Source organism: Halictus rubicundus, chromosome 4 (genome assembly GCF_050948215.1).
Source record: "Halictus rubicundus isolate RS-2024b chromosome 4, iyHalRubi1_principal, whole genome shotgun sequence".
NCBI lineage: Eukaryota > Metazoa > Arthropoda > Insecta > Hymenoptera > Halictidae > Halictus > Halictus rubicundus.
In genome coordinates this window covers 9188013-9202978 of record NC_135152.1, presented here as the reverse complement: position 1 = coordinate 9202978, position 14966 = coordinate 9188013, and the positions used below count along the sequence as shown (strand labels likewise).

At 50.2% G+C, this 14966-nt stretch overlaps 1 protein-coding gene across 5 annotated transcripts in view; it reads left to right on the top strand.

The window, feature by feature from the left end:
- LOC143353350 (uncharacterized) overlaps positions 1-14297 on the top strand; it is a 422762-nt gene extending 408465 nt beyond the window's left edge. For all 5 annotated transcript variants that reach the window (XM_076786594.1, XM_076786599.1, XM_076786595.1 and 2 more), the window contains 9 exons: positions 1085-5215; positions 5787-6101; positions 6194-6266; positions 6501-6913; positions 7312-9282; positions 9367-9489; positions 9808-9974; positions 10057-10271; positions 10409-14297. In XM_076786594.1, coding sequence (XP_076642709.1) covers positions 1103-5215; positions 5787-6101; positions 6194-6266; positions 6501-6913; positions 7312-9282; positions 9367-9489; positions 9808-9974; positions 10057-10271; positions 10409-10830 — 7812 coding nt within the window. In that variant the 5' untranslated portion in view covers positions 1085-1102 and the 3' untranslated portion in view covers positions 10831-14297. The remainder of the gene's footprint in view (positions 1-1084; positions 5216-5786; positions 6102-6193; positions 6267-6500; positions 6914-7311; positions 9283-9366; positions 9490-9807; positions 9975-10056; positions 10272-10408) is intronic.
- The last annotated feature ends 669 nt before the right edge of the window (positions 14298-14966 follow it).

Sequence of the window (14966 nt, the reverse complement as noted above, 5' to 3'; positions counted from 1 at the left end):
TACCTTGTATAGGACTGACCTACTCGTGTGCCCTAAGCGCACTCGGTGTTGACTAGTCAGTGCCGCTGTGTGAGGGAGGGGGAGGGGGGAGCGTCGCTGTAACGGAAGCACACAATGTGACCTGACTCATCGCCAGATCTGGTTTTCGGTATACCTGATCGTTGACCTTTGGGCCCGGACTCCACACACCTTGGGGGTTTATGTTTACGACGTTCTTATGAATTGGTTGTCGAGGGCGAGCAGAGATTGAAAAGCGACGAATATCGACGGATTATGGTGGTTAATTTCCTAAAACGGCTGTGCTGGCTTGCACGTCGTAAACATTCCCAACATTCGCGCACCAGCTATAGCAGACGCTGACAGCTTTGGATTTTATGTGGGCCAGTGTGCCCGCGGCAAGAGTTTCAGACGGTACGCGACGGAACAGTGCGACTAACACTTTGGACGACAGCTGAGGAATTTCGTAGACCTCCAGAAATTTATATTTAATTGTTGCGTTAAATATTAGGACATTAAGGATTTTAGGATATTAAGACATACCCGTTTCCTTGTAGGTAGTACAACTTTTACATTAGCATTTATTCTGTCTCGCGAGAATCCTATAGAATTGAAACGTGTCGTTTGAGATTCAGGGGTTGAGCATTGAGAATCATTTACATGAACGGTAATATAGACCCTACACATAAAGAGCCCAGAAACCAATTAGTGCAAGTCCACTCGTATTAACCCTTAACTGTCCGCAAGTATTTCAAGTTTACTTCCCACCAGGTCCAAGCTATTTTTCACACGGATAGAAACTGTGGACTCAAGATTTTTATACCAAGTATAGAAAGGAAAATATTTATATTATTAATTAATTTGATTTTCGCCGCCACATACGCGGTATTGGACCCAGTAATTAAAAGTGCCATGCCGCATTGGTCCGTTAAGGGTTAATTTATTTAAATCCGACTTGCAGTGATTGGCTTTTGAGGCCTCTACGTGTAGCGCTTGCTGCTTAGAATAACGAGTTTTAAGGTTATCGTGTAAGCGACGATAATATATGTGGATCGCTTTGGTTGACAAGAGACGTTTCTAATTGCAGATCAGCAGTCGGCGTGACATGGATGTGAGCTTCACGAACGTATTAGAGGGGGCTCGCCAGTTCTTCCAGGGACTGCCCGTACCGAGTACAGGTGGTGCGGCCGCGTCAGCGGATCACAATCTCGCGACATCAACGAGTACCACCTCGTCCACGTCGGCGTCGCACGATCATGGCACCGCTTCTCCGTCGCCAGCAGCACCGCCAGCCCCGCCAGCACCACCGCCACTATCGTTACCGTCGCAATCGGCTCCGGGCAGCAGTAGCAGCAACAGCAGCAGCAGCAATAGCAACAGTAGCAGCAACACCGGCAACGACCCGGAAACAAATCGATACCCGAACAGCGACGTCCGGCCGTCCTCCGCGGAGACCGGCGGCGCGTCCAGTTCCAACAGTTTCTGGAGCCCGTCGGTGGAGCCGTATCCCCCGCAACCGACGAGGGTCGAAGTCCCAGACACGAGGCCGGGCGACGATGGATCCTCTATGGAGGCCAGCTCGTCGTCCTCGAACACGATCACGTTAACCGAGATGCAGCCGTCGAGCAACCGATCCTCCGCGTCGAACTTCCCCCCGAATAAGTCGTCCTCGTCGTCGTCGTCGTCGTCGTCGTCGTCGTCGTTGTCGAAGGAACATCCGCAATCGACGACGACGACGAGTACCGACACGAGTTCGCCGCACCTCCACCAGATGCAACCGCCCCAGCAGCCGACGTCCCCCGGTCCAGTGTACCAGCAGCTGAACACCGTCTCTAGAACGTCCTTCTCCACTGCGGAAATACTCGCCTCGTCGCACCAGACGAGCTACCAGACTGCCAACGAGCGACAACCGCAACCAAACGCATCCGTCGTGGCGCAGAGAACTCAGTACTATCCCCGCTACCATCACCCGGACATCACGAAGAGCGCGCCGGTCCCGTTCAGCCAGAACTCGATCTATCAGTCGGCCAGCGTGCCTGCGGTGACGTCCTTGGGGAACGTCCAGCCGGCTACGAGGCCAACGCCGATGGAGCAACCCCACGTGTCCAGCGTGACCGGCCAAGGACACGGTATGGAGCAAAGGGTGCCGAGCTCGTACGGCAACCCCGCGGCGCCGACGAGCGTGGCCTCGATCTACGGATCGGCCTCGACCCAGAACTATCGTCCGTTGCAACATCAGCCGCAGAATCGGTCGAGCTCGTCGAGTAATCCGGTGGACAGGCCGTTGCACGCGGATAGATCGCACTCGTCCCGCGTGTCCTCGTCACCGTCTTGCTCGTCGGCGAACCCGTGCAGCCCGCGGCACGGCGGTAGCTTGAGTCACATTCCTTCGCCGTCGTCGTCGGCGCCGTCGTCCTCGTCGTCGCAGAATCTTCCGACGCACATTCCATCGTCGCATCTGCCGTCCGCGGCTGGCAACGCAGCGGCCCACCGTACTCAACAGCAACAACCGCAGCAATCGTCCACCCAGATGCAACATCAGCAGCAGCTCCAGCAACACCAACAGCAACAGCAACAGCTTTCTAGTCGAATAAACGCGTCCCCGCATTCGATCGGCGCCAGCGCATACCGGATGGTCGTTCACGGGACACCAGCGTCCTCGTCCTCCATCTCCTCCTCCTCCGCCTCCTCGTCCTCTAATCAAATGCCACCGCCGCCAGCGTTGAGCGGTTATCATCCTGTTGCTTCTCCCCATGACGCTCCTCATCATGCCGCCCCGTCACCGCACAGACAATCTCCTCACGTGTCCACCCTGCACAATCCTCACGCCTCTCCTCATCACGCTCCATCTCCCCACAGCAGCTTCCAGCCCCATTCGCCGACGTATCCGCCGCCGCCGCCACCCCCAGCCACGTCCACTCCTCACTCGTACAGCCTTCCAATTACGTCGCAACACTACCAACCGAACACGGGTTACGCCGGTAATCTGTACGCGCTGCCGCCACAGTCTTCGTATCATTCCTTCCAAAAGAATCCCCAACCGCCGCCGCCGCCGCCGCCGCAGCAACAGCAACAACCGCCGCAACCGACGCCGCACTCGCAAGCGAGCTATTACCCGCAATCGAGTCGATCTCAAGGACAAACGTACGTGCAACCGATGCCGATACCCGGCCCAGCCCAATCGATCTGCTCCGGAACCGGAAACACCAACGGCCCCGGCTACCATCAGAGCAAACCGGTGACGTACAACGGCGTCGATCCGAAAAGGACCTCGATGGAGGTTCCGTATGCCACCTATCGTTCCCCGTTGACGTCCATACAAAGGACCAACACGCACAACCTTCCTCCGATCGCCGCGCTCTCGTCCTATCATTCCAACAGAAGGGAGCAAACGGCGAGCAAAGCTCAGCCGATGCAAAGACCTCGCGGGTACCAAGCGGGAGCGCCGATCAAAGTCGCGGTAGTCACGAATCTCACCTCCTCGATGGCGGCGCCTCAACGAGTCGCCGAATATCCGACGACGGTGCCCAGCATGAATCACGCGATCCCGGTGAACGGACGAACCACCACGATCCCGAATTCCTCGTACAGCAGGTACGCGAGCCAACACGGCTACCCGACCTACGCCACCACAACGGCGCCCAGTCATCAAGGCAGCAATTCCTCGAGCACCACGGTCACCTCGATCGGGGTCGCCGCGAGATCTTCCGTTCCGCCGGTCAGCACGATGCACGCCTATCAAACGGCCGACGCGAGTCGCACGGGATCCTCCTACCACCATCAGCCCGCCAGGGCTACCGACGACTACGGGTACAAGGAGTATTCCTATCAGAACACCTCCACGTCGACGGCTCAGTCCAGCGTAGCCTCCAACATAATCACTCCGTCGCCACAAACGAACGGTGTCCGAAAGAGGGAGTCACCGTTGGACCTGTCCGTGAAGACCGTGAAGACGTCCGCCGATTCAACCGCTCAAGACGACATCGAGACGGCCACGGAGAAGCACGTGAGCAGCTCGACGGTGATCTCGTCGAGGAGCAACGGGTCTAGAAGCATGCTACCACCGCCTGTCCAAACCACGCCACAACCGACCTCGTATCCCACGTTCGACAATCGGTTGTCGAGCAACAGCGGCAGGGGTATCCAAGCGACCAGCGGGCAGATCCGCGCGTCCACGCCGCAAACGGTTTGCGCGCCGAAGGTCGACTTCCTGCCGGACTTCAATTCCGCGCCGCTGCGTCACCACCACGGGCAACCGCACGAGAATACTTTTCAGCGAAGGAGCTCGGCGCAACAGCTGTACGCTCCGCCCCCGCAGTCTCTCTCCTCGCAGCATCCTAATAATACCGCTCCACTGCCCCACATGTCCTCGTTCAAGAAGTCTTCACTGCCCACCGCGCAGGTGTACGATGCCGTGACAGCGGCAGCACCACCGCCACCGCCACCGCCGGTACCATCGTCCTCTTACCTAGCGGCGAACGAGTCCAGGTCCTCGAGGTATCCTCCGCCGATGGTGGACCCGGCCAGGATGGGACACGCCGGCCTGCCGATCCACGACTACCCAGCCGAGGCCAAGTACTACATGGACAGCAGGAACAAATTCGGGCAACTGCCGCCTCCTCAGAGGGACCGGACGCCGACGAAGAGGTCCGGGGACGCGATCTACGGAGCCGCGGTGCCGCACAAGCAACCCAGGCTCGACGATTGGTTCCACAAGAGACTGTCCACCGCGAAGGCGATCCACGAGCAACAGAAGAGGCAAGAGATGAACCTGCCGGTTCCCCTGCCCAACGGAACCCTGATCGCGCCTAACACCTACGAGCAAAGGTCGGACAACGGCTACTCGTCGTCCGAGTCGTCGCGGTACCAGCAAGCCTACTGTGATAAGAGGAGCTACGCCGAGCCTAAGGTCACCCATAGTTCGTTACCGTACAGTCATCCATCTGTCGCGAAACCCGTCAACGTGCACTCTCTGTCGCAACAACTGAACGCCAGCCAGTCCGCGTACTCCAGCTATCGACAGGCCCAAAAGATGGGTCCACCCCCAGGTGGAACCTCCACCGGACAACCCGCCGAGCCGCCCAGCAACACCGGGGCCGACAAACGGGTGCTCAGCTTGCTGAGGAACAGCCTGGAGAACAAACAGCAGAGGGAGGAACAGATGAACAGTCAACAGCCTATCCTGGCGAACCATAGTCAACAGAGTTTCCAGAATAAGGTATGGCTCGTCCATTGTCTACGCTTTATTACCAGCTTCGCGACGATCTACTTTTATCGTTTGATTATTCCTGGATGATCATCGGTAATGTTACAAAATGGTAGAACACGTTAATTCAAACATATTCTTACTATAATGCTCTGATGTTTTCTTCTGGAAAATATACAGTTATGCATTTTTTAGTTAGTTTTATTCAGGAACAAAAAATAGGAAAACTAATATAACAAAACTCTTTATAGACCATTAGATTGAGGTAACTTGAAGCAAACGAACAATCTCGATTGACTATCTTATACAACATAATTGAGTTAGATAAAATGAAATTGTAGAGAAACATAGTTTGAAACGTGGAGAACAAGAAGGGTCGGTGATCGTGCGTGTCATGGTTGCCTAACTCCTTTGATGCACCCTGTTGCGCTTTTATAAGTCGTCTGCACGCTTCGATCGTATCTCGTCTCGAGTACGCGCGAGATGAACGTGTAGAATTTGGCAGTGCTTCGGTGGAAGATATTAGAGACGTCGAAAAGGCCGGTAACTATCGGACTAACAGTTAGGTTCTCTATTCCCGAAGGTGGTCGCGCCGGTCGAGCCGAAAACAAACATCGGACGACACAACCTGTCACCGTTCACGGCGGCGAGCCTGCTGGAACGGAATAGCAACACGCCGCCCCATTACAAGTTCCATGTGCCGAGAGCCGTAGACTCGATCACTCAGGAGGCGCCCCGCAGCTTATACGCTTCGAGAGTAAATTCATCCGCGACGCTGCCTGGCAAGGAGGCACTCCTGGGACCTCGGGGAGCCGAGAATCAGATTCACCGTGACAAAGACGACGGGCTTGCCGCCATATTAGCCGCGAAGATCCGAACCAAAGCGGAACTTAAGCAGGTGAATAGGAGTGACACGTTCTCCCACCTGTGACTCAATACTTGACACGCCGGCTTCTTCGTCGTCTGACAACCTGCTTTCGTCTGTTCCAGGTGGGAACCGGCCAATTCGCGAGCAAACCAACCGCTGTACCCGCAGCTCAGGAACCGTCGTCCACACCTAAAGGTATACTTCACTTTCTTTAAACTCAAGTACATATTCTTCCTCGTTTTCAATACCTTCCATTCTCTAGTTTACGATTCGCTTCTTCTTCTTCTTCATTCTATACTAAAACATCCTGTTTGCTCGAACGAACTCTTATGGAAAGTTCTGGTAGTACCGGATACACGAGGACCCACCTGAAAATGTGTAAAATTATATGTGCATGTTTTTTTAGACTTTCTGTGTTTTCATTCGCAGAAACATTAGACAGCTCCGCTTCAACATCCGGTCCCCAGTCATCGGCGGGAAGTCCGCCGAAGTTGACGCGCGAGAAAGTAGCCTGTTTACCACCTCGAAGACGGTTGTTCTCGAGGACCGAAGAGGAGAACATGTCGGTGGCTGCGACGGTACCTGTGCAAGCTCCTGCACCAGCGATCGCGTCCACGGTGCCAGCGCGTGCCAGCGGTTTCAGAAGTTCCTCCGAGACGTCGGTGTTCGATTTCAGAGAGAGCGACTCCGAGGGCGAGATGCCGGTCCTCGAGCGGCAAACGCTGGAGGAGATGAGGAGGGACAGGAAACAGCTGTCCAAAGTACAACCACCGGTACCTCTGAACGACGCTATGTGCATGGGCATGACGTCCTCGTCGGATCTAGTGAAGATAGAATTGAGGGTAGGTAGACCTTTAGCTTTCGATCTCAGCAATCCAGAGACTGAAGTCGAAGAATGAAATTGAAACGGACATATCTATATTGTCAGGAAGAATGAGAAACTTCGTATTTCAGTACCTTATACATCTGAGGAGGCAGTACGCTTTGTTAATGACGCGAGTGGGTTAATAGATCGTTTCCAGCAGTGATCCTCAAACTTTGTCAACTCATGAAGCTCTTGAGGCTCTATCATGAGCGTATTTCTATATTTTGCTCTAGCGAATACAACTTTATTACGCTATCATACATCTCTTCTATACTAGATACAGTGTTTGTTTGAATTTTCTAGAAATTAATGTCAAATTTAGATAGGCGTGCACAGTTGTTACAGCGCACTAATGACCCCAAAACCTTCCCTCAGGAGAACGAAAAGATCACGGAGGTGGACAGCCTATGGTCCAGCGCCTGCGACAAGTTTATGGAACAGCTGCGTACCGGTGACGCCATGAAGAAACGTGGTCGCAAGAAGAAGACCAGCTGCACGATGACCTCGAAGCTCGACGAGACGGAGACCGACAACGACAAAGAGGCCGACTCTAACACGTCCACGCAGATCAAGGCCGAGGACATCAAGCAGGAGCTGCAGGATATCGAGTCGTCCTCGGACGTCAAAGAAGAGTTCCCGGAAACCAGTAAAGAGGACGAAACCTCGGAATCGAAGGACATCAAAGTGGAGGTGAAGGAGGAGCCGGATGTCAGCAAGGATTCCGATAAGAACTTGAGCGACGACTCCGACGAGGTGCCGCTGATTCGAAGAACGACGAAGAAGATGAAGAAGGAGGACAGCGATTGCGAGGAGGAGATAATATGCAGAAAGAGACGAGTCGGTCGCGGCAGCAGGATAAAGTTGCAATCGTCCAGCGGTAGCGACTCTTCGAGCGAAGAGAGCGACGCTAGCACGGAGTTTGGTCATGGTTCCTCGGTTGCTGACAGGTTACGAGCGAGGAAGCGGTCGTCCAACAACGGCGCAGAGTCCGAGGGAATGAAGCTGCGATCGAGGGACACGACACCGCACAAGGCCAAGGGAGAGAAGGAATCAAAATCGTCCAGCTCGAAGAGCAGCTCCGGATCCAAGAAGAGCAAACCGAAGCCTCTTTTTGGAGACGGCAGCGACTTCAGGCCCGGCTGGGAGGAGGAGGTTTACGTGTACAAAAAGTCCTTGAGGATGCCACCTAGGTTGATCACAGTATCGAAGCCGCCGAGGTTTCACAGGTTATCCACCTCGCTACCGGACTTGGATCCCGACTCCCCGGCTTTGTCCGTGTCCATGGACAGCTCCGACCTGTGTCTCAGCAGGAAGAAGATCGTGGACAGCGACATGGAATCAAACTACAGCTTCAGCACCACGGGGCTTGGCGCGGGAAGCAAGATCGACGACGAGGAGGCCACCTCTTCCACGACGATCTCGTGTCCTGCGAAGACCACGAAGTGCAGCAAGTCGGAGAGCAGCTCCATCGTCGATGTCCTGGCTCAGAAAGTCGGTACCAGTAAGAAGGAGCAGAAGAAGAAGCAAAAGGAGAAGGCGGAGAAAGGAAGCAACAAGCTGTTGCCGAAAGGTAGCAACGAACCGGAACTGCTGCCGACTCCGAGCCTGACGCCGTTGCTGGAGACGACGAAGTTGTCGAAAGGCAAGTCCCCGAAGAAGGACTCGAAGTCTCTGAAGTCTTCGCCCATCAAGGTGACCGACTCGTTCCTCTTGGGCTACTTCCGCAAAGAAACGGTGAACAACTTCCGGGACACGTTCAAGAACAACCACGCCATGCCGAACGAGTTTTCCACACTGGTGTTGAAGAGCAGAACGAGAACGGAGACGCGGGTGCTGAAGAAACAAGCGACCATCAGGGAAGTATTCGGCGAAGAAAGACCCGCTTCGGCACCGCCGATGCAGAACCACGACGACACATCGCAAGACGACGACTCGCAAACGGAAACGCCGGACAACACGTTGAGCAAGGCGAGGACTTTGAAACAGAAGGTGGTCTCGCGGCTGAAGAGCGCCGGGATCCTGAGGAGTCACAAGGCGATCCTGAACTCGAAACGAGATCTGTTGATCGCAAAGAAGAGGAAGGACCTGCTGAAGTCGTTGGCGGAGAAGAACCTGCAGAGTCTGAAGACGGAAGCGGAAGAGGAAGCGGCGCAGGAGGAGACGAACGACGCGAAAGAGGCGGAGAACAACGAGCTGGACGACGAGATCAATGAGTCGGAAGTGTCTAACAAAAAGAAGCACAAACTGCGGACCAGTCGACGAAAGTTCCGCTCCGGATTCGACTACGTTCGCAAGAAAAAGAAACCGTTGAAGAAGGACGAGACGCTGCCTAAAGAAAGAAAGAGGGTACGTGTTTATCACTGTGATGATTCAGTGTAAGTCTTTCGCTTGTATGAGTTGCTGATGTTTCACGGGATATTTGTATTGCAGCCAGTATTGACGAGGCCCAGTCCAGAATGTGTCGCGGACATCCAGTCGGAGATCAGAACTTGGGTGATCAAGAAGGGCGTCGGTGAAACGCTGTTGCACAGAGCTGCTAGACTCGGCTACACGGTAAGACGTCCTCTTGGTCATAGTTCTACAAGTCTAATCCTAATTGTAGTTTTATAAGACCGTGGATGCTCTGTGAAAATAAAGACTTTCTGTCAAAAATTGTTCATAATTCGGAAGCACATCTGAAAACTGAATGTGCACTTAATTACTAGTGTGCCCACTAAACAAGGCATGTACGAGACAAATTGAGACTTCCATAATTTTCTAATGCATTCTCTCTTCATTGTATGTAGAGTTTCACCTCTTGTGAAACAGGCTAAGGCCTGAAATCCCAGAGGAAGAGCTGATTTGAAAAATTTATTTGCATTTTGCTTGCAGGATGTCACAGCTTACTGCTTGGAGAAGCTCAATAATGCACCAAGTCCCAAGGACAACGCAGGGTACACGCCTCTTCACGAAGCATGCTCGAAGGGCCATCTCGAGATCGCGAAATTATTGCTCGCGTACGGAGCAAACGCCAGCGAAAGTGCGAATGGAGGAATAAGGTAAATTGTTGACTAATGTTTCCATTGATATTCGTCGAGTTTTGCGAACATAACCAAATTACAACATCTTCTCTGGTTACAGGCCACTTCACGAGGCGGCGGAGAATGGTGCTACCGAATTAGTACGACTATTACTTTCATACGGCGCTGATCCCCTACTCGCTACGTATTCAGGCCAGACTCCTCTGATGTTGGCTGCAGACACGGATGCTTATTCGATACTGGAACAACATTTGGATGACATTCAGGGTCGGACGAGCACGCCATGGTCTTTCGGTGGACCGTCTTCTATTTTCGGTAATTATCCTGATCACTATCCCTGGCAGAAAGTGTTTGATCGGGTGTGCGATGAGCGAGAACCAACTGTAGAACAATACGCGATATAAATTTCACAATAAACACTAATAAAGACGATATGAATGATTTTATTTCAGACCCCGAAGAAACCGGTTACAACCCCCTCGACGATCCTCCAATGGACGGTCCGGAGCCCGAGGTAGACGAGATCGAGATGGAAGTGAGCGACGTGAACCTGCCGGTTCTGTTCTCCTTGGTCAACGATCCCGACAAATGGGTGCTGCTGCAAGACCTGATGACGGCTCTGAAGATAAAGAGCAGGGACGCTTTATTGCGTCAGGTGAACCCTAAAGCCCACGCTGGACCGCCGGCGGTTGCTCACCGTGACGTGATGAGGGAGTTAAAGCTCCAAGATTTTTTGGAGCAATCGAGGTGCTGTCATCTGCTAAGCGGCGGCGAGAGGATCAACGTACGAGCCTCGAAGGTGGCGCTGATCAAGTACAACGACAAAGTGAGGTCCCTGTTGAACGTCGAGAAGGTGGTGATCAGCCTCAGGTGACAGGAGACGTCTCTGGGGCAGTCGTCACCCCAGGCAAAACCGTCAACCTCCGCTGCGAAGGATGTCCCGAAGAAGGCGAAGACCCCGAGCTGCTCCCCGAAGAGGCAAGGTAGAACGCGTCAGGGTAACAAGACGTCCGATTGAACACAGTCGTGGAACCGACCTGTACAGGCGTAGAGATTCGAACGAGTTTCGTCGATTGTTTAACCCTCTAGTGATCAACCGGAACACACACCTGAGACAGCCGAGGGACCCGTATCACAGTGTGAAGAGCACGGGGTGGACATACGTAGCCGAGATCGAACAATGCGGTCGACTAACAGCGAACTGTGACGCACTATTATTAGCAGTATTTATTGGAGAATATTCTATTCGTGTCTATTCGCAAGAACAGTGATATTTTATTAACTAGAGCCAAGCGCGATCGGGTCTGTAATTGTAACGCTTCTAGAGTTGAGGATTTTCGCTGTCGCCGCAGAGATAGAAGCACGATATATCGTTCCTGTCCGAAGATTGTACGATACTATTGAATATTTAAGCGTTTAATCTCGAGTTAAGAGACCGTGAACAGTCCTCGCGAGGAGTCAGGGCCGGAAGTAGCCGGGGCCGGTCACGGGTAAAGAGACGACGCGTCGTCTAGAAATATTTTTTATCGCAACACGGATCCAGTGTGTATGTATGTGTGTGCGTGTGTGTGTACATGTCCACACGCTTCTTTTACCAAGCACGATCCATCTGATCGGGGAGGATCGCGCGATTCGTTGTTAGGCCAGCAGGAAAGAGGACGACGACCGTCGGAACGCAAACGTCGACTTGTCCATCGGCTTTCACGTGTTACCACTTTGTTAGGTTTATTTTTTTTTGTTTCTTCCTCTTCTCCTTCTCTGTCCCTTTTTGTACTGGGTAGTCGAGCGAGTTGATTAGCGAGTAAATCCGGTTATCTATGAAATCTTTACGTTCGCCTAGGCTTAAGTAAGTGTTGATTAGTCGTTCGAAAGTGGAGCATTTATTTTCCTGTTTCTCGTTTATCTTTCTCTCTTCTTCTTCTTCTTCTTTTTTCTTTTTGTATCTTTGGGATGTGCAATCTTGTTAGACGATCCTACGAACGCGATCGGTCGTCAATCCCGGGCTGGATAGAGAACGTGAACGGATTAGGGAGAACTACAATATCGGACCGATTTGGTCGCGGCAACGTGTCCATTGTGTGCAATAACTTTCGTCCAACTCGCGATTGACTATTGAATCGGCAATTTCCGTTCGGTTGAAATTGTTTTGGAACTGACAGATACGGTTCAGAACGCGTTCACTGTTGCTTGAGTTTGCTAATTAGCACCACCGCGTTGTTGATCCATCGCTCGCAAAATGGCGGGAGTGTTTCTGTTGCTTCGAAAAAATTTCTCACGGGAGTTAGCGAATTTCGTTATCTAGTTTTCAATTTTATCGATCGGTTAATTTTTAAACGTAATTTCGGTATAATAGCGAATATGTTGATTAAATGTGGCGGAAAGGTGCGAACACGTCGAGCAGTGAACGCGTTGAATGGATCATCGACAGGAAGAACGATTTAGGAAATTTTCGCAAAACATGGACTTCCTGTTCCGGTGACCGTTTCTCGATGTGGATGAACGAATTAACAGCGTACTTAGACGTTCGTGTCTCGACGGAAGGGCGCGTCGAAATCGAGGGGGAACGAGAGCTCCGTGTGCCGCAAGCTTCTACGATTGTTGTTCGGTGAAAAGGCAAGTTTGCGCGTTTGATTTCACTCTGTATACAGATTTCAATTGTTATAATCAGTCTCAGGGAAACTATCTCTATGCGTATTTTCGATATTCTGTGCGTTGTATAAATTGGACCAGGGACGGGCGACCAGGCATCGTCGATCAACAACGACGCGTTCACCCTCTCGATCAATTTTTGTAACGCGACGATAAACGGTTCGCCGATGGGAAAACATGAACGACACACAATTCTCCGATGCAACGATGTGTCGCCAGAGTGAAAACAAAACATTCACTGTAATCCCCGGCTGGAGAAAACGAATCAACTCGGGCACGGGGAGATATCGATGCCTGGCCGCTCGCTCTGGCGATTTAATTTTATTTAGCTGACGATACGAGGGAATCTTGAAGTGGACAGTGCAGTTTACATGTACATATACCTATTTTCGAACGAAACGATTCCGCGAACGTGTGTGACTCTACGCCGAAACCCGGTTATCGTTGCAGCTCGTCGCCTCTGTGCGATTCTCTCGCGCGCGACGATCGGCCAGGTCGATCGGAGACTTTGCGCGGCGTCGGTGGAAAATTGGAAGGGACTAACTTGTGCGTACTGTGCGTAATTGTACCTTTTTCGAAATGTAAAGTAGATGCATATACGATGTAAGTAGCGGAAGAACGCACTGCAACACTAGTTCATATTAGCGTATGAATAACACGTACACACTCCTGTGTAATTATAATATATGGCGTACGGAAGGGAAACCGCGTTTAGAAGGACTTGAAATTGTAATTTCAGTGAAACCGATTGAACAATAGATACGTGGAGACACGTATGTACATACTTCTCGCAATCTAGGGGCTATCGCAATTATTACCGCTACTGATTACTATTATTATTATTACGATTATTGTTATGATGATGATTATTATTATAATTATTATATTATTATTATTATATCATTATTATTATTATTATTATTATTATTATTATTATTATTACTATTTAACACTACCGTCACATTAACTACGAGTACATACAAACTACCGCTGATGACTATTACTATCGCCACCAACAACTATTGCCACTACTGTCACCGAGCATCCGCTTTTTTTATTGTACGATATATACATAATAGCGAACTATTAATGTACATTTTCTTAGCTGTAACGTCTCCTCCATCGCCAACACAACCACCACGACAATTTTCCTCTCCCCCCGATCCCCTCTTGTAATTTATATATATTCGAGATACTTCTAAATGTGTTAAACTGCTGCTGCTTTACGAGAAAGAAAAAAGAATTATATGTGAGGAAAAGAACAAATATATATGTATATACACGTACATATATATATATATTTTATTTCAGAAGTTTAGTTTAATGGATATATAATGTTAAAAACAAACGCGAGGAAGATAACAAATTGAATTCTCTCTCTCTCACTCTCACTCTCTCTCTCTCTCTCTCTCTCTCTCTCTCTCTGTGATTCGTCTAAAAGAAAAATGGAACTAAGGAAAGATGATAGAAAAAAAAGGAAATCAATTGAAGAGTTACGATTATTAATTAATTAAGTATTATTATTGTCATCGTCTCATTATCATTGCTCCGTACCGTCAGGTTATATCGAACAAGCCACAATGGACCGACAAACACAGTTTTCGTAATGAACTTGACTCGTGATCTTTTCTTTTCGCTAATAACAGTAACGAGTTATCCTATCGATGTAATAAAAACAAGTATTTTTACCGATATGCCCTTGTTTTATTTTCCTTGCCTGTATGCATTCATTTCTCAGCAAAAATGAATTCTTTTCGAGAATTTAAACTTTTAATAAGAACATTCCTAAAGTTAGTATAATAAAGTTATGTTCTATTGAATTTTAAAATCAAAAACATGAGTGTAAATAATCTAAAATACGAATAATACAGCACCTACAGCACCAAGTTCAATAGCAATTCGAATCAACCGCCATAATATTCACAGGGTTTTTTGAACCACAGAGCGTAGTTGACGAGCATGAATTTGCATAGGTTGGTACACGGCAAAGAAAGATCACAGAGGAAATGAGAGTGCTCTCGCCCGGGATTTTCTGATAAATTTATTGTCTCTGCTTGTTTAACGACTGCAAGAATTCCTCTTACCAATGATGCTGTCGAATATCCTCTTGGCTATCTTACCACCTAATCTTTTTGGTAAAAATGGCTAATAGTACTCGAGATACAGAGTAACTTTTAAAGCATGTCTTGAGCATGTCTTAAAGCATGTCAAAGTAAATTTTATGCATGATTATTCGAAGTATACAAGATACTCGATTCTCATTAAGATTTCTAATTAAGATTACTCGGTATTTCATATCGTGCGACACGAAACAGTATAATGTGACTGGCGTACTTCTACATCTCGTTTTTGATATTGGTT